This window comes from Argiope bruennichi, chromosome 10 (assembly GCF_947563725.1).
Source record: "Argiope bruennichi chromosome 10, qqArgBrue1.1, whole genome shotgun sequence".
Classification (NCBI taxonomy): Eukaryota; Metazoa; Arthropoda; class Arachnida; order Araneae; family Araneidae; genus Argiope; species Argiope bruennichi.
In genome coordinates this window covers 14,592,586-14,612,248 of record NC_079160.1, presented here as the reverse complement: position 1 = coordinate 14,612,248, position 19,663 = coordinate 14,592,586, and the positions used below count along the sequence as shown (strand labels likewise).

At 24.6% G+C, this 19,663-nt stretch overlaps 2 protein-coding genes across 2 annotated transcripts; one reads left to right on the top strand and one right to left on the bottom strand.

Annotated features, from left to right (window-relative positions):
- Nucleotides 1–212: 212 nt before the first annotated feature.
- LOC129988875 (glutaredoxin-2, mitochondrial-like) lies at nt 213–4,531 on the bottom strand. Its single transcript, XM_056097151.1, has 3 exons — nt 4,321–4,531; nt 2,147–2,251; nt 213–441 (listed from the first exon to the last, which is right to left on the bottom strand). The coding sequence occupies exons 1-3, from the start codon at nt 4,456–4,458 to the stop codon at nt 328–330; spliced, it is 357 nt and encodes a 118-aa protein (XP_055953126.1). The 5' UTR covers nt 4,459–4,531; the 3' UTR covers nt 213–327.
- Nucleotides 4,532–4,823: 292 nt separating this feature from the next.
- LOC129988070 (protein RFT1 homolog) lies at nt 4,824–18,729 on the top strand. Its single transcript, XM_056096180.1, has 14 exons — nt 4,824–5,058; nt 6,153–6,238; nt 6,618–6,734; nt 7,586–7,775; nt 8,880–8,981; nt 10,157–10,288; nt 10,874–10,949; nt 11,184–11,234; nt 12,287–12,411; nt 12,783–12,927; nt 15,277–15,382; nt 15,899–16,027; nt 16,337–16,454; nt 18,529–18,729. Exons 1-14 carry the CDS (start codon nt 4,996–4,998, stop codon nt 18,700–18,702), a joined length of 1,614 nt encoding a protein of 537 aa, XP_055952155.1. The 5' UTR covers nt 4,824–4,995; the 3' UTR covers nt 18,703–18,729.
- Nucleotides 18,730–19,663: the final 934 nt, after the last annotated feature.

Here is a 19,663-nt window from a genome sequence, read left to right as displayed (position 1 = left end):
GAACAGCATTTTCATATTACATTATAAGTCTGAATTTTTCTATATACGTAATATTAATAGCATTTTTATTGCATTTTATTTTAATTGGAAAAATTTATATTGTCTAATTTCAAAATAAGTGAAAGAAAAGAAAAAAGCATTTTTTTTTTTGCTTAAAATAATGGAAGTATTTTTTAATGAATAATTTTTATACAAGATATAACATTCATATGCAATAAATAAAACTGCATAACAATAAATTAAATATAAATATTTCTCACTTAAGTCAAAGAATAAAATTTTATAAATGAAATATGCTCTATACAGGATTCTAAAACCAATTAAACATCAAAGCCTTCCTTCACACATTTGAATCTTCTCCATCAATTTATTCTCTTTCTGTAATTTTTCAACATCAGTTGCACCACCAACACATTCTTTATTGATAAAAACTCGTGGAACCTTCAAAAATTAAATAAAAAAAGAGAAAGAAATATTCAGTTTTCAGATTGTAGAAAATGATGATTCAATCAAATTTTTACAAAAGATTTAAGAGGAAATGGAAATCCAAAAGAATTTCAATTCAAATACAAATATATCTTAAGCATGAACAAATATTAATTCAGTAATAATAATTCAGTAAATTTTCTAATAAAAAGAGAGAAAGTGTCAATACAATTTTCATTCTTATAAAAATTGTTAGACACAAACCCTTTACTTATGTTCCCCAAAAACAATGATGTTCCATCATGAATATCATTGTCTCGTCTTTATTTGTATAAACTCTCGACAATGTATATTTAACAATTTCACATCATAATATTTCAGAATGTTTTTAATTACAAATAAAAATGAAAGCTTGCTGTTAGTGAAGAACAAATAATTGAATTCAGAATTACCTGACCTATTTAGCACTGATGTTTATATATAGCTTCAGATGTTCAATATGTGCATAAAGAATCTCCTCCCCCCCTTTTTTTTTCTTCAGATTTTATATATTTATGAATTAAGTCAAAATGTGATTTTTTTGACTATATCTTTACCAATTAGTTGTTAAAAAAATCATCATATTAAAATAATTTCTAAATCATTTCAAAATTACAAATTTTATTTGTCTAATGATGGTAGTACAAATTATGTAGGACATTCAGACAAATTAAAAAAAAAAAAAAAGCCTATAAGATTACTAAATACTGCTTCTTCTCTAAAGTACAAGGAGATTAAAGGATTAGCAGAGGGGTTGCAATGGATTACTAAGAAGTTCCCCCTTCCCCCTTAAAATTTAAAGTATTTAATGAACTAAATTAGAATAAATGTTAATTTTTTTTTGCAACCCTAAAAAATTTCAAATATATTTTATATGCAAAATGCTTCTTATCTATTTTAGAATTTAAAAAGTAATCTTTTTAATTTATACTATTGAGGAGTTTGTACAATCTTTTGAGGGATTTTGAAATCCAGATTATATATACTAAACCATTTAAACAAACTCAATCAGAATATTAATTTTCTGAATTAATTGTTTCATCCAAAAAATGAATAAAAATTTTTCTTTTCAAAACATTTTGTTAGGTTGATGATGGTTATTTGTTTGACACTTCATTTTATTAATCATCTTTTTCAACAATAATAGTTTATTACAGTCAAAGGTATATAATGGAAATTTTATTTTCAGAAAACTTTAAGCCAAAATTAGTAATGCACATAAAACAATAAGAATTGCTTTGAACAATTTGCATATTTTAAATTTTGTTGATACAACTGAATCTTTTTAAGTAATAATATCCATAAATCAGCAAGCTACTGAATGTGACTAGTAGTGAACAGTGCTTAAAATCAAATTATATTTGACAGTTAATTTTGCTGACTTAGATACTTTACAATCATATTTGCAAATCATCAAAAGAATAAAATTCTTTATAGCATTAAACATATTGATAACTAATATATATATATATATATATATATATATATTTACTTTAAAAATATTTTATTTTGTTATGTATGCCTTTATTTGCTCTTTCTTCAGAACTTTTATCAGAATTAAGCAAAATTATGTTAACCTCTTGTTTTCAAGAGAGAAATTGAAGAAAAGTCAGAGGAAAGAGAAATAATATATATATAATTAAGATAATCTCATCCATGGTAGAAGTAACATTAAACTTACTGTTCTAACTCCAGTTATATCATGTAGTGCATTTTGGAGATTAGTTCCATCTTCTCTTTTATCAAGCTCAATAGATAAGAAATGTACATTGGATTCAGTGAGCAACTGTAATAGGTAGTTTATGAATTCACAAAAACATGATACTACATTCATGGTCAAAAAATAGTATTTTATATCGCAAATCAATTACAATCACAGACATGACAAGAAATGTTAAATGTCAAAAGTTTTGAATTTAAAGTTAAGCACTGAAAATTCTGTAACATTATTATGAAATTTATTATGCTGAATTATAGTAAAACTTTTTGCAAATTTTAAAACCATTCTATAAGGCTGAACTTATGAAATAGTTAAATATGTTTTATATTTAGATATATTCATAATTAATTTAATGGATTTAAATATTTCAGTAACCTGATGAAGATGAAGTGTATTAATTAGAAAATGAGATTTGAATAATAATAATAATAATAATCAACACTGCAAGTTTTAAAATTGGTATGTTGTGGTACTTAGCAGAAGTGTATAATTTGAAAATCAAATGAATTGAATCTTTATGATGAAATTATGATTAAATATTTTTTAAAAAATCAAGATGAATTTATGCAACACTTTTTTTTTTAGATACATATCTTCCAAAGAATTAAAAAAAAGATTTGTTCCTATGCTGAATTTTAAAAAATATATATAGATAGAGAGATATGTAAAATAATTTATATTTTCAAGGGAGAAAAAAATCCTTAGTTTTACAAAGCAATCCTCTACCATCATTTAATAGAAATTTGACATACTCAAACAGTATTTCAATCAGCATTTTTTAGGAGAAATGAAATATAATAATTACATTAATGAAATATATTACATTTTTTTCCTTTTATATTTGCAACATTAGAACAATTTTTTTCTTCTTTTTTTACCTTTTTTCTTCCTTAAAATGTAAGAAAAATAGATAAGAAATTAAAGCAGTCAGCTGATTACATCACATAAGTTTTTTTTTAATCCATATTTTTTTTTATGCCTTAGTTATATGCCAATGAATAATCACAAAAACAGACACACAAAAGCTTGCACACTAAAAGAGTATCTCCTAGTGTTTGTTCGCCTACATGTGATTAATACATACGTACAAAATCTTTAAAGAAAAAAAATATGTGTTAAAAATAAGAAATTTCTATAAAAGTATATATATATATATATATATATATATATATATATATATATATATATATATATATATATATATATATATATATATATATATATATTATACAGTTATATTTTCATTGTTATCCAAGGAAATTGTTTACATTGAAAAGAGAAACAACAAATTTTTAGCATCTAAATATGAGTTTATCAGAAACGGAATAAGTATTTTTTAAAAATGAGATAATTACCACATAAATTCAAAGATAGTGTTAATCTTTTTACTGAAATTGAATAATTTTAAAAATAATTTTTTAGAGTATTACTAAGAAAATAAAATAAAATATATAAAAAAAGGAAACTTTCTAAGGAAAAATTTATTGTATTATGTTTCTCTTTTGGAAAATAATTGCCTACTTGTATAAAATCTGATTTTGACGAAAAATTCATATTTGAGTACTAAAAAAATGTAAGCCTTGATTTTTTTTAATGATTAACATGATTTAATAGTATCCAATATTATTGGATGAATCAGCATTGTGTGTTTATGTAATATTAGACTGAACAGTTCATTTCACACTCCATCTTGAAATACAGTAAACAACATACAACTGACATTGATATTCAAAGTAGAATAAATAAGACAGCTTTCAAATGGTAACCCAAATTGTTCTCCTATCAGCATTGAACAAATATGATACACAACAATTTTTAAAGGTAAATGAAACTGATAACTCCTAATCTTCTATTAAATCTTGACTAATATTGAAAAATTCCCAATGATACCTAAATACATGCATATTATAATGTCATAGAAGTTTCTTTGGTATTTTTTTATTTCATAACCAAAACGTTTAAAAATGTTAAATCCAGCCTCAGATGTTTCCTGTTATATTTCTAAATAGATACCTTTATTGATGTCGTTTTAATATTTAAAAATCAAAGCATGGAGAAAAATAATTATGATTATTTAGAGTAAAAAAAGGACAGAATGAATTAAAAATAATAAGTTTTAGTTAGAAACTTTGTACCTTCTTTACTCTTCTACAGTAAGTACACTGTGTTTTAGAAAATATAACAACACAGTTTTTAGTAATTAAATCATTTATGAGACTTTTTTCAACACTGTAGAGAAGTTTAGGCGATGAAGTTGAAACAGATCCTCCCATGATCAATTAATTAACAATAATTATTTTTTACCAGTCTGTAAAAAAGACACGGAAATTTAAAGTTGGCATCAAAAAATAAAATAATAAATAAACAGTGAAATGTTGCCAACCAAGACTACTAAATAAAACTGTCTTAGATAAGGCATCCTTCGTTCTAACTGGCTTTGATATTATTTAAATTCATTTAATTAGATTGTAGTTTGAAAAGCGTTTTATGTTTTTTGTTTTCATCATACTATGTTTTCATTTTGTCTTCTTCTATGAGGACAGATTAAATAGTAATAATCAAGAGAAAAAAAAAAATTTTTTTAGCTTGGACCATTTGAGGTAAAGCCGATATAATCGTGACGAGATAAATGAAAATAAATATTCGCTTGCCTTGTCATTAATTTTTCATTGGAGAAGTGATGACATACGTTTTACAAAAAACGCAAAATATTTATTTTGCTAAATGTTTAAAGTGAAATATTCTCTTTTTTGCTATCATGATATTGTTAGCGATATTTTTTCTGTAAAATTATTTTAATTTGTGTTAAAATGCCGGAAACTTCAGCAGTTAGTGTAGCTATTTTAGCAGCTTCTTGTAATATAATACTTCAGGTAATATAATTCTGTTGCTGTTCTTTGATATTTATTAATGAAGTAATTTCCCAAAAGGGCCTTTTTTAGGATAAATTTGTTTTGTATTCATATCCTTCGAAAATTGTTCGCTTTTGTCATAGAAAAAAAACATGTAAAGAATACATTGTTTTACGCATGATTTATCATTCTTAGTTTTTTAATAACTCTTATTAAGTTACTACCTTAATGTCTTTACATTAGTTTTGCTCATTTCATTCAAACTGTTGAAGAAACAAATATGTCACCTTTCTAAATAAACAAAACCAGATTATATTTATATTGTTAGTACTAACAAGTAAATTTTTCAAGTTATATTCAAGAACTTTTTAAAATTCTACTGAAAATTTATTTTACTAACTTATTTAAAATTGAGTTTATCCTTATTATTAAAGCTAAATTATAATTTTGTATGTGAAAAGTTTAATTAAAATATTAGTCAACTCCTAAAATAAATCTTATGTTTCTTAGTTGAATCTCATATACTGTCAATTTATTTAATGAAACATGATTTTTCTTTTTAAAATTATTATATTATAATAAATTTCTTATAATTAATGAAATTTATAATATTATAATTCTTATAATAATATTTATAATATAATAAGTATAAATATTATTAAAATTATTTATATTTATTATTGATTTCTTTTTCAAATCAAAGTTAAGCTTTATTGTGTATCTGCTCAAAATCATTTGTCCTACATGTTTATTCATTTGATATGTAAATATTGCTTTGTTTAATTCTATTAAAAAAAGTTTCTTAAGGCAATAACAATTTTCCTAAACAGTTTTCATCTTGATAATGTGTTGTTGATTGGACTATAAACATAACATAGATTTTTCTGTAGTTTACAAATAAATTTTTTTGTATGCTTCTAATATAATTCCACTCAAAATGGACTGCAATATATTTGTAAATAAATTTAGTTTATTGGTTTCAAATATGTTCAATGCATGCTTTTTAAAATAATATTTAAATATGATAAATTAATATGTTATAGTTTTTACAGTTAAGTATGTCATATGTAATAATATCAACTTTGATATTTAAATGACATTAATTTATTATTTAGGTTTTAGTTCGTATTTTATCATCACTTTCCAATGCAATTATATTCCGTTTCATCACTAAAGAAGCTCTTGGTGTTATAAATGTTCGGTAAGTTTTAAATACATTTTTAATTTTAATTGATAATTAGAAGTATTATTTTAGTTTGATGATTTAAAAAAGTTCTAAATATAATTTTTATGCAAAAATGAGCCTCTTGTTTTGCAACATAATATCAAGTATGTATAATAGTAAATTCTATTTATCTTCAAATTACATACAATTTAAAAAAAGATATTAAAAAATTTTTTTTGGGAAATATTTAAATAGTATAGCTAACTTATTTTTATAGCTTTATTTCTTTTTTGCTGTGTTATTTCATATCTATTTAACTTTCCACAATTCTCTTTTATATTTATTTACAAATTTTTGAAATACTTACTTTGATGCTGTTTCCTCACTTTTTTTTTTTTTTTTTTTTTTTGTACAGGTTACTCTTACTTTATTCAACATGTCATTGTTTGAGTCGTGAAGCATTTCGACGCTCTTGTTTATCTAGGTTTGATAAAAAGTCCTTAGAGAAGAAGTTTAATCTATTGTGGATGATGTAAGTTTGTAGTAAATTTTCATTATTTGTTGCAAAATATAATTTCTGTGCAAAAATGTAAATCATTAAAATATTGCATATATGAATATATTATTTATAATTATTTTTATTTTTTCTTTCATGCACACTTCATAATTCTTTATTTTTGAAAATATTTTTCTAATTATAGTTTTATTTTTTAATATTCAGTTGTGATAATTCTGTCTTTTGAATATTGTAATATATTCTTGATTAGTAAAGAATCAGAATTAACATTGGTGAGCATTTCATAATTTTCCTGCCATGCAAAAATTGATCTTCATCCTCTAAGTGGCAGAACCAGACTTTTTTTCCCCCCATTTCAGTCTTGATAATGCATATTTATGTATATATTTTCATAAATTTTCTTTCTTAAAAGAGTTTTAGAATTACAGAGATTTAATTAAATACAAAAATTAACCTAAAAATGCTTATTATTGACTAAAAATGCTTATTTTCACTACCTTCAAGCTATTATCTCTAAATTGACCATTAAAGGTCTCCCTTTCTCCATTGTCCCTTATTTTTTGTTCTTTACTCTTTTATGCGATGCCTTACATTTCAAAAAGGTGCTTATTAAATTATATCATTTTACCATGAATCATTTCATTTATATCAATTTCTCACTGTTTACATGAATTATTTAATTTATATCAATTTCTCATTGTTTACATGAATTATTTAATTTATAAGAGTTATTCATTAATTAATAACTTCTACCTTTTTGAAATGCTATGCACTCATGGCCACTAAATGAAATTGTTTGATATCTTTTGATTATTTGTCATAAACATTTATTTTGTTTGGAAATAACTATGTGTATATTTTTTTAGAATTCCTGTTTGTTTAATTTGTTCACTCCTGCTGCGGTACATTTGGTTGAATGTGTTGGAAGAACCTGATCCTCATCTTGTTAAGCACTATTCTGCTGGTGTGAATATCGTTATCATTTCAGTCTTGATTGAAAGCCTTGCAGAACCTCTTTATGTATTTAGTCAAAGTAGTCAGTTTATAAAATTAAAGGTATTTGCTTGTAATTGAAATTTTGTGCACTAAATTATTTTTAAATTTTCTTTTGTTAATAATTAATTTCATTTTATCTTTTGTTTAGGCAATTATCAGATCTTTAATATTTGTTTTCAAATAGCTTTTTAATACCAGATTTTTATTATCAAACATTTTTTTTATGTTTCTCAAAATTCATCTATATAAGCCAATGTTTTATCACATGTGTTCATAATTTTTTCAATGGTATCTCAAAAATACTTAAAATTTGATTGAATGATTTATGTATGGGAAAATCAATTGCGAATTGTACATTTATTAGTGAAGAATTATCTGAAACTTGTAAGAGAAGTTGGAAATCATTTCTCCAGAAAACTAAAAAAATATAAATGATTAAGTATCAGCTGATATATTTAATGTATTAAGAAATGTTTGAACATTCAAAATTGATCCTAAAATTCTTGTAGATACAATATCTGAATTAATAACTTATATTTACAAATATATACATTATTACCTGAAGCAGCTTTAATCCGATATCCTATCCTCTTTTATTTTCATGTTACATGGTTTTATTCAGAATCCATTCAATACTTAGCATATAAATTTTATTTTTCTTAAATTACTAAGTTTTATCAACATGATGACTTACATTCAGGATCTTCCTTATAATTTATTTCTGTGAAATTTTTTTGAAGATTCCAGTGATTAAATTGTTCTAAAAAGTATTTTGTTATTTTTGGTAGTGATTAATGCCAATTAAAATTTAACTGTAATCCTTTATTTTAACTTTTTAATTTTTTAAACTTTACCTTTAATCTCATTAAAGGTAATATTAATGACGTTTTGTTATAAATGCGAAATGCACTTTTTTACTGCTTACAATTTTTCAATAAGCTTTAGTAAATATATATAAAAAGTATTTAAAAAATATTGAAACATTTGGCTTAGACCACCTATATAATGAATAAACTTTTAAAATTAACAATGCATATAAGGATATTTATTTATATTGGGAAATTATTCTTTTCAATTATATGATCCATATGCTGAAATGTTAATAATAGAGGAATTTTTGAGTTTATTCTAAAATTAATAAAATGAAGTTGTGTATTGATGCAGGTAGTTCTAGAAGGAACAATGCTGACTGTGAGGAGCCTTAGTATGGTTTTATGTCTAAGCAGATGGCCAGAACAAGCTATGTATTGCTTTTGCTTCAGTCAGGTATAATTTTTTAATTGTAAACATTTATTAAATTTAGAACATACTAAGATAGTGATTGTGGAATAGTTGCAGTCAAAATTCTTGCTTTTTTACTTTTTCAAATCTAAAGTTTTTAAATGAATGAAATGCAAATTTATCTTTATTAAATTTGGTTTAGAATATATCATTTATTATTGTAATTTACCCATTTATGATATTACCTGCAAACAGCCTACATGTTGTGCAGACTATGAAATATAATTTATTTTCTTCAAACAAAAATAAATATGTTGGATCAGAAAATTCTCTTTCAAGACTGTATTAGTTCAAATTTTAGAGAAAATCAAAACTAATTCAATTCCAGGTAATTATAATCTTAATAAGCTACTGCAATAATCATTAAATATCTGGGCTGCTTTTAAAAGTTCTTTTCTTTCTATGACATTTTTTTTTTTGTCAATTCTTTATCTCTACTAATATATATTCTGCCTGCTCTAATTTGATTTTCAAAGAGTTAAGTAAAAAACATTGTCTACAACAAGTGTCTAACTACTTGTATTAAATTTGCAGTTATTATATAAAAAATTAAGAATGCAACAGTTATTGAAACATAATCTCCACCTGAAACAAAATCTCCACTCTTCCCCAAAAGGAAGCTGAATAACCTATTTTTAAATATTCAAGTGAAATTAAAATGTAATTTCTCAAACTTTGGGAAATGAATTGAAAAATATTAGTGTTTTTTTAATACATTTTTTATATGCGATTTTGCTTTGCTTATCTTAGTTGTTAAAAATAATGTGTTTTTCCTACTTAATACACTAAAGTGTATTTAAAAAATATGAGAAATTTTTACTTCATGTTAGTTTTAGGATTTTTGAAATTGATTACAGGTTTCCCTGATTAAATGAAATATACAAAAGCTTGGACTGTAGAATATCAGCATGTGTAAATTTGTTATTTATAATTTTGCAGAGTGTAATGATACTGAGAAACATAAACCTTGAATAACCATTTGTTAATTTTAAACAAATCTTTTCGCTCTATTTTAGATTTGTGTTTATATATTATAGATAAATCTAAGATGATGATTTCATTAATTTTGTTTGAAAATATTCTTCTTGAGTATTTTCAAATATATATTGTGTTAAGTTTTTGAAAATTGAGCTATTAGTATATTTATTATTTTTTTGTAGGCTTTGAGTTCTGTTGTGTACACATTGTCATTTTATGGTTATTTTGGATATTATTTAAATTCCTCTGAGCAAAAGATTTCTCCTTTATTAATTTCATCTCTACGTGACACTCTTCCCAAATTTTCCAAGTATGTAAGTATTCAAATGCATTACTAAAAATTATCATAGTATTTTGTTATAGAATTTGGAAAAATTATCATAGTTAAAACCTGTTCATATTCTGAATGTTCTATATTAGCCTATATATTTTAAAAAAAATTCCATTAGGTTTATTTTTACATTTTCTTTGTTGATTTAAAACTTGCAATTTTGTTCTTAGCATCTAATTTCTCAAAAAAAATTCTGCTCCTTTTTTTAAATTTAATGTATGTGTGCATAAGGTGTGGTTATTTTCTGTACATAAATTTTGATACCTTGTAGGTACTTTTAATACTAAGATATATTGAATTAATGAGTGAAGTCTTGTTGTATTTAATTTGCTTCAAGCATAGACCTTCTTATGACTGTTTTAAAATATATTTGATTTTTCCCCTTTGTAATTTTTATTTTTGGTTCCATTAAATTTTAGACTTTTCTACTATTTTACAGAAATTTTTCAATTCATAATTGTTTACACTTCTTCTATTCTGAGTTATAGTATTAATATTCCATGAAATTTTATGCAATTTATCTGAAACAATTTTATTCATTGCTATTGAATTTAATATTTATTTTTAGTTTGTGGAATGGGAAGATCTTTGTTTGACTTGGAGTTTTTTTAAACAAACTTTATTGAAACAACTTCTTACAGAAGGTAAACTATTTTCTTTAATCATTCAAATACCATTTTTGATATTATAATAAGTTTATTCAATTGCTACTAGTAATAGTTATGTTTTTTACCTATGCAAGTTATTCTTTTATCTCGTTTCATTTAAACACTTAATTACAACCTTTAGATAGTTTTACATCTAAAAACTGATAAAACTGCATATATTACTAAATTTATAACTAACTTTGTATTATAGAATAAATGTTTTTTTTTCAGGTGAGCGCTATTTGATGAGTTTTTTCACCCTTCTTTCATTTGCTGAACAAGGTAAGCATTTGAAAGCATACTGATCACATTTAAAAAAAAAAATTTCATCATTCTTGTAAATATAATTCTATTACATAAATGTGTATTTAGAGTCAAGTAAAACTTGTATCTCTTTCTGTAAAACTCCTTTTGAATTGTCATAATGCAATGAAAGAAATATTCTCTGTTATAGTTTTCAAAAATTATTTATCTGCATGTTATTGGTATGTAATCTAAATACATATATTACTAATATACTCGGCTAGTATGTGTTTAAAAATATTATACTATAACTTCTTTATACTTTTTTTTTTGTGGAAAATTTCTTGTGTTAATATCTTTATTTAGAAATATATTTTTCACTGTGGAGTAGTAAATGCATAACATTTTTATGATTTTACCAAATAATCTATGAATTCAAAGAGTATCACAAAATTCCATGTAGAAACTTTTGAGTTGGGGATAGAAAATATCTCTTTAAGCTATATTCAAATTGAAAAGTGCAACCGAATGTATTAAAGAAACAGCTAGAGGAGACAAAACAAACACACTAAGGACATCTAAAGCTTGTTACATTTGAATAGCATGCTTTATTTGGGGAAAATTAAATGATACAATTACTAATGGATACAGAATAAGATTTCTCAATGGTCTTATAATTTCTAGTCTATAGCAAAATCCATTAGACAAAAGTTCACATATTTGTGTATCTTAAAGCAGTCTGTATACTATGAATGATCAGAGCTTTATTTTTATTTATCTTTTTAAATGCTGTACTGATCCATTTAAAACAAGAAAGAAAAGCATTTAATTTAAGTTTTGTTAAAGCTTTTTAAAATAATATCGTATTTGTGTTGCGTTTTCACATCTTTAGTTGTGTGTTGAAAACTACCCTGTGATTGAGATTTCATAATATATTCTTAAGAGTTGATATCTGTAATCTCCCTGCATAATTGCCCTCAAATTTGCCTTCATATAATTTTTTTTTCTTCTGTTAAATGAAATTATGTCTTTGAAATTATGTCTATACTAAGCAGGAAAAAGTAATTTAAATTTACATTCATTTTTTTAAGGCCTCTATGATGTTGTTAACAACTTGGGATCGCTAGCTGCTCGATTCATTTTGTTGCCAATAGAAGATAGTGCATATTTGCTCTTTACTCAGATACTGACAAGAGACAGAACTTCCCAGCCTTTGGTAAGATTGATTTTTTAAGAAGATTTCACTGAACATCAAATTGAAAAATTGGAAACAAAGGAAATATTAATGAGAAGAAATTTAATCAATAATTGTTCATATCTTGTTTTTTTATGCTCAATATTTTTGTTTCATCCGTAAAATAATAGTTTTAGTTCATCTAAATTATTTTTTATAATGATGCTCATTTGTTTTTTAATTTTCATTCATTCAAAAGATTCATATTCTATTAATTTATAAATTCTAAATTTCTAAGAATATATTAATACATATATTCCCTAACATAAAATTAATTGCTATTATTTAATAATTTCCTTATTCACATTATTATATATTGATGAAAAAAATAATATTAGATTTCTAAATTTCAGGAAAATCTGTCTATGGCACTTACAATTTTAGGAAGAATTTTGAAGTTAATGTTTCTGTTAGGTCTTACAATCTTAATGTTTGGTTATTCCTATTCCCAACTGCTCCTGTATATATATGGTGGAACAAAATTAAGTTCTGGAATAGGTAAGAAAATTAATTAGATTTTGAAACCAATGATAAATAAAATGCAATTATCTAAAGAGGTTTAATATCTTTTATTGTATTGTGTTACTCCTTGAAATAAAAAAATTAAAAATCACGTCAAAGATTTTGAAATTTGTTATATATATATATATATATATATATATATATATATATATATAATCGTTTTGTATAATTTATTCTGAATAATCATATTTTCCCAATAAAGAAAATAAATTAATATTTAGATTTTTTTTTATATTTTATAAATTTATATATGTGTATTCTTACTCTTAATCAGTTAGGGGATATCTGGTTATGATTATATTTATGATAATTTAAATATGTTCCTTAATTTTTATTTTTGCTTATATAATATTTAAAAAATTGCAATTTCATATCACAGTCAAATGGTAATTATTAGCATATGAAATTGAAATATAAATGATTAAGAAGAACTTTTAATAAAGACAATATATACTTGAATCTAGTTAATTACATTCAATATATTAGGATCATAAAAATAAAAATTGAACTCATGTGAATATATTACAGATTTGAGACAGAAAAAAGAATTTAAGAAATAAAATGGTTAAGAAAAAAATAAGTTACCCACTTCAGAGGGCTCTAAAATATATTCTATTTTTCCAAATAAGATAAAATTTGAACTACTGGTTATTCAGATGTTGCACTTTACATTTATAAATTTAAAAAAAAAAAAAATTAATACAAAAATTCACCAATTGATGGCATGTAACACAAATGACATATATTGAAAATGTGAAACATAATTTGCGTTATAGCATACGTCTATTACTATTTTTATAATTTGCACGAACATTAGTTTTTTCTCTGTTCGTCATGTCTATGTTGCAAGAAAAAGCGTTACTGATGAAATTGTTCTACCAGAACCAACAAAGCTCCATTGCAACTCTAAAGGAATTTCAGTTCGTAGGAATTTGCAGATATGAAGAGGTCCAATGTCTCTAGATGCCCTATGTAAGATGCTGAAATTTGAAAAAACTGGGCAATGTGGCATTCTTCCAGGTGACAAAAAAAAATCCTGTTTTCCAGCATCGAAAATGTTGCGGCCACGCTCGCTGAAGCCATCACTCAATCGCCACATAATAGAGTGAGTTTGCTAGTTGTTTCCCGTGTTCTGGATATTCCCTATTCAACTGTACAAAAAATGCTACGGCAGGTTTTGCATTTTTATTCATACGAAATCAATCATACAATTCAAACAAGTCTGTGCATTTGTTGGAAGACGGGGACTTAGTGGTCCATAAAACTTTTGCACATCATTTCCTTGCTCGAATGGTGGTTGATACAACTTGGCCATGGGACATTCTGTGGAGTAATGAGGCCCACTTTTGACTCAATGGGCAAGTTAACATCCACAACTATCGAATTTTGGCAATGGAAAAGCTTCAAGTTATCCAGGAACAACCATTGCATCCTGAAAAAGTGACAATATGGTGTGGTTTTACAGCTACCTTTATCATTGGATCGTATTTCTTTGAAGAGATAACTTCAAATGGAATCCAAACCTGTTCCATCACAGGACAATGATACCATGATATGCTGAGGGATTTTTTAATCCCAACTCTTCTAAAGCGTGCATGCCTTCAAGACTTCATTTTCATGCAGAATAGCGTATCACCTCATATTGATTGTCGTGTAAAGCGATTGTTTATACAGAATTTCACAGAAGCATGAATTATCAGCTGTCATTTCCCAATAGCATGATCTCCTCACTTGAGGGACATCATCTGTTGCGACTTTTAGTTGTGGGGTTATTTGAAGGACAATATTTACCATCAAAGGCCATCATCTCTACCAGATCTGAAGGACAACATTCGGCGACATATTCTTAATATTCCGGCAGATTCACTCCAGTCATCTATAGAAAATATGGTTCTCCGATTAGAGCATATTGTTGAAAATGAAGGAGGACATATCGAGCAATTTTAATGTTGCTTTATTTAATAATTATAAACCATATTAAATGGTTTTATGTGTATTACAACGCCTACTAACGATGAATTTTTGTACTATATATATATTAATAAATGTAAAGCACATCATCTGCATAATCTGTAGTTCAAATTTTATCTCATTTGGATAGAACGCATTTTCGAGACCTCTGAAGTGGATAACTTATTTCTTGCTAACCCTCTATATGTTTTGTAATTTAGACAGAAAATAAGGCATGTGATTTTTCAATTACTCGTAATAAAAATAATTGCATTTGTGATTTGTCAGTTAAACTATAAATTGTTCTTAATTATGTTTCAGTTTTGTGGTAATATATATATATATATATATAATATTATTTTAATATTTTTGTAGGTCTTACTTTGATGCGATGGCACTGCTTTTATGTGTTGCTTCTAGCAATAAATGGAATTTCTGAAGGTTTTAAATTTGCTGTCATGGGTCATTCAGAAATTGACAGGTATATATATATATATGTCAGAAAACTGTGAGGCATATTGCTTTATGTTATTTATTAAAAGCCAACTTAATTTCAAAAAGTATTTCAAAATACTGCAGATAAGTAAAATAATTTTTATGTACTTTAATAATATTTTTTGATTATCAGATTTCAAATTTAGCTTTATTTGTTTTCATTACATTTTAAATGTCAGGAAGAATATTTGAACCTGCTTAGAAATGTAATTCGAAATTCTTTTAGAAATGATAGATAAAAATGAATCTCTTCAAATTTTTTCAATTTTAAATAGAAAGTATAAAATTTAGGAATATAAATTGGAACTGAACTTCCAAAGTAGTAAGCAAATTTAAATTTTCAGTATAAAATTAAATATTTATCATTTTTTTTTCATTGGAAATTGTTAATTTAAATAATGTCGGATGTTATGAATATAGTTTTAAATTTATTATTTGTCTTTCTGTCTTTGCTTATATGAGTTATTTTAAAACATCCTAATTATGTAATTATTTTTTTCAGATATAATAAGAGCCTAGTTTGCTTGTCTGTTGGTTTCTTAATAGCTGGATATTGTCTTGTTACAGTTTTTGGGAGTTCAGGATTCATTATGGCAAATTGTTTAAACATGTTATTTAGAATAGTTCATAGGTAAGTTTATATTTTAAAGTATTTATCACTATATTTATTACTCTTTACTATATTAAACTATTTTACTTTATTTATTACTGTTAGTTATCTGGGTTTGTAATTTATTTTTGCTATTTTTTTTTATTATTTATTTAATAAAAAGCTAAATTTCTGAATCCAGTAATATATATTTCTTAATGAGACTGGAAATAAGCATGTAAATTAAGCATTCGTTCATTTTTTATTTGTATTACATTTGCTTGTATTAAACCCCCTCTTTCTCCTCATCTTGTATTTGTTTTGTTTCTAACCATATATTTTTCTTTCTAGCTTTCATTTTATTCAAGGGTATTTTCAAGTACCCAAGTACTGGTGGTCTAGAATTGTTCCTCATTCATCTGTGATACAAGTTTTAATTGCCATTACTATTATTACATCCATTTCTGAGGTAATTTATTCAGTAAAAATTTATATGCTTGTTATTGAATTATGATATAATTTAGTGATTTTTTTCCCCATATAAAATTTATTTTTCTTTTCCTCTAAAAGTATTTTTTTAATTGAACATTTAAATTTTTACATTTAAAATTTTAATTTTTCTTGCATAAATATGTGTATTTATATCTTTGAAAATAAACTGTAGTAAGATATTTAAAATGTTTTTTTAATAATTTAAACAATGGATAATTATTAAAAAAATTACAATGGAAATTATTTGAAAATTGACTGCCTTTGGTGACTTTCTAGTTTACCAGGAATATTAGTTATAGTTAATTTTATTAAATTTATTATATATAATTTAATATTCACATTTTCTTTAACAAATTAAATTTTAAAGTCAAATTATGGTGGATTTTAAAGATGCATTTCTTAATAGTTCTGCATGTAGTCTGTTTATTATATATTTTCTAAATGCACATTATCTTTGGTGGTATTTTAACATTTTCATATTCTGTGTAAAAACACTTCAGTTAATAAGCGGGGTCTTTCTTCTGTAGCTTCCAATAATAAAATAAAATGTTTAATGAAACAATAAAAACTATTTCAATTTGATAGTAATACTAAAAATATTGTTGAAAATTATGTGAAAAAAAAACTATTTCAAAATTTAGGAAAAAATTATGCATAGCTAAATTTTAAAATCAATAAAATGCTGTTTATAAAATTATAAATGTTCTAAAAATTAATTTCATGCAATAATGTTTTATGAAGTTGCCACAGTAAAATACCTAAACCTTGCTTTTTTGATTAATTAATTTTTTTTTAAATTACTCCAAAATATTTAATCTTATTCTCCAAAATTCATTTATGCCAAGTTTGCTAACTCTAGATTAAACAATATAATTCTTAAGTGCTGGGTGTCAGATAGGCACACCTCCTCTTTTATTATTGACAGGTGATTCTGAGTGTGCTTTGTACATGCCTATAATTATAAATTTTAGAAATAAATTATCATTACCTTGATTTTACACTATTTAAAGAATCCAACTAATAACTGGGGATAAGTTGTAAATCATGAAAAATTAATTATAGAGGTAAAAAGGCTTTGGAAATTTGAAAGAACCAAATGAAAATAATAAAAACAATTGGAAAATAATTAATAATAGTGAGAAAAGTTTAGGCAGTACTTTGTGTAATTTATTACTTTTGATACTATGGGAAGCTTTTATGTAACAATGTTTGTAGTTTGTAGTATTTGTTCATTTGTTGTGAATTTTGATACTTTATATTTGCTTGCTTTAAAGTCTTGCAGACCATATTCAATGTTACTACATTTAACTATGTTAAAGTGAAGAATTATCATCATATTCTAAATATGATTTTTTTTTTGTGTGTGTGTGTGTGTGAAAGTTAACTGTTAATTTTTTCATAATGGTTAGAAATACTTCTAATATTAAAGAAAAACATTTATAACATTTCTAGTTCTTTTCAGATTTTTTTACAAACGGCATCAAATTTAATCAAGAAATACTATTTCTTACTTACTTTTTAACAGGATATTTATAAATTTTATCATTTTTCTCTTTTTAAGTTTTTATTAGTTCCAGTATTAAAATTTTAAATAATGAGAACTGTCTCACCAAATTATAACATCATAAAATGAATCATTTAAACCTAAAGAAAAGTAACAATGTGTATCTTGAGCACAAAAATACATTTTCTCGAAAGAAAAAAATAAATAAGGTGATATTTAATATAATTTTTAATATTTAAAATAAGGTGATATCTAATGGAAATGTCAGGTAGGATTAATTATTTAAAATCTTGCTTTTCCCAAATGACTTTCAGTTTTATTAAAGAAAAATGCCCTCATAACTTGATGAGGCATAAATGAATACTACCTAAATATGCATTATAAAAGTTTTGTTCCAAACTCAGTATTAATGTAACATATCAACCCATTATAATCTTTAAAAAGAATAAAATGCTTCATTCTTATATAGAGTTTTCAAACTATCCCCTCCCCCCCAAAAAAAAAAATTTTTTTTAATAATATATTTGCATTTTTCTTCTTTCCTTAGATGTATTTGTGCTGTGACAGCATATACAAATGGATATGGCATTTTTTATTAGGAGCTGCTTGCTTTTTGGCTTTCCTTAGTGTTGTATGGTATAAAGAAAATGAACTAATTCGTTTTGTTTATGAACAGTGGAAGAAGAAAGAATCTACTGAAAGCAAACCTAAATTAAATTAGAACATTGTGATATAAAGCGAGAGAAATGTATGTAAATATATTTTATAATGATTATTTATTCTTTATTAAATCTAATATATTTTTGAATTGTTGCATGTTGATTACTTCTCTAAAACTGTATGTGTGTTTTGATATTACTTTTACTATTGCTGTTACTTAGTAGCAAAACTGCCTTTATAAAAAAAAAAAAAAAAAAAAACTCCAGCAGATGGGGCAATAGCATAACTAGGATAGGACAGGATGAGTACGTGCCCTGGGTTCATTTGCCAGGAGGAACAAAATTAAGGACTTAGTTAATCGTATTTAAAAAAAAATATATTTTTGATTGCCGTTCAAGACATATATTTCGTTATGAAATAAGGAACTGAAAAATATTCATAATCAAACTAAATTTCCCAGCTTTTCTTATAGAAGTGCTGATAGAAGAAGGAGAAAAAAAATCTGTTATGCCAAGCAAGATGAAAATAAATCACAAAGATCACATTATTTATTTGCATTTATTATCTTGCTTGTTGAAAAAAAAAAAATCAACAATATTCTGAACAACAGATATTTTGGAATTCGGATTGACACTTTTAAAAGAAGAAAAAACTGTGCATAATTTTAATTGAAAATAAAAGTACCAATTGTGGAAATTATAAGCAATCAAAATATATGCTATGATTTAAAGCGATGTAGATAAAAACACATCAATCTGATAGTTTTACCCAATCATATATATATTTTTCTTTTACTTTTAAACTGTGTGAGGCAACTTTAAGATATGATACAATGCACAGAAGACCTGCAGTGGACCCTTCCTGGTCTCATGGGCTAGGCACAGATTTATTTCTGCTAAAATTATAACAGTAGAACAATATAATAATTATATTATAAACTTTCCTGCAAACGTCTTTTACATGTTTAAATCTTTTACAGGATTCTTTAACAGCAATATTGTATACAGTATATTGCATTCAAA

Excerpts from the sequence above, each read along its gene's own strand:
- LOC129988875 (XM_056097151.1), bottom strand. The coding sequence starts at position 4,458 with ATGGGAGGATCTGTTTCAACTTCATCGCCTAAACTTCTCTACAGTGTT. Across the intron at positions 2,252-4,320 it reads ACTGTAGAAGAGTAAAGAAG|TTGCTCACTGAATCCAATGT; the intron begins GTACAAAGTTTC and ends TACCTATTACAG. Across the intron at positions 442-2,146 it reads ATATAACTGGAGTTAGAACA|GTTCCACGAGTTTTTATCAA; the intron begins GTAAGTTTAATG and ends TAATTTTTGAAG.
- LOC129988070 (XM_056096180.1), top strand. The coding sequence starts at position 4,996 with ATGCCGGAAACTTCAGCAGTTAGTGTAGCTATTTTAGCAGCTTCTTGT. Across the intron at positions 5,059-6,152 it reads CTTGTAATATAATACTTCAG|GTTTTAGTTCGTATTTTATC; the intron begins GTAATATAATTC and ends TTTATTATTTAG. Across the intron at positions 10,289-10,873 it reads TTCCCAAATTTTCCAAGTAT|TTTGTGGAATGGGAAGATCT; the intron begins GTAAGTATTCAA and ends ATTTATTTTTAG.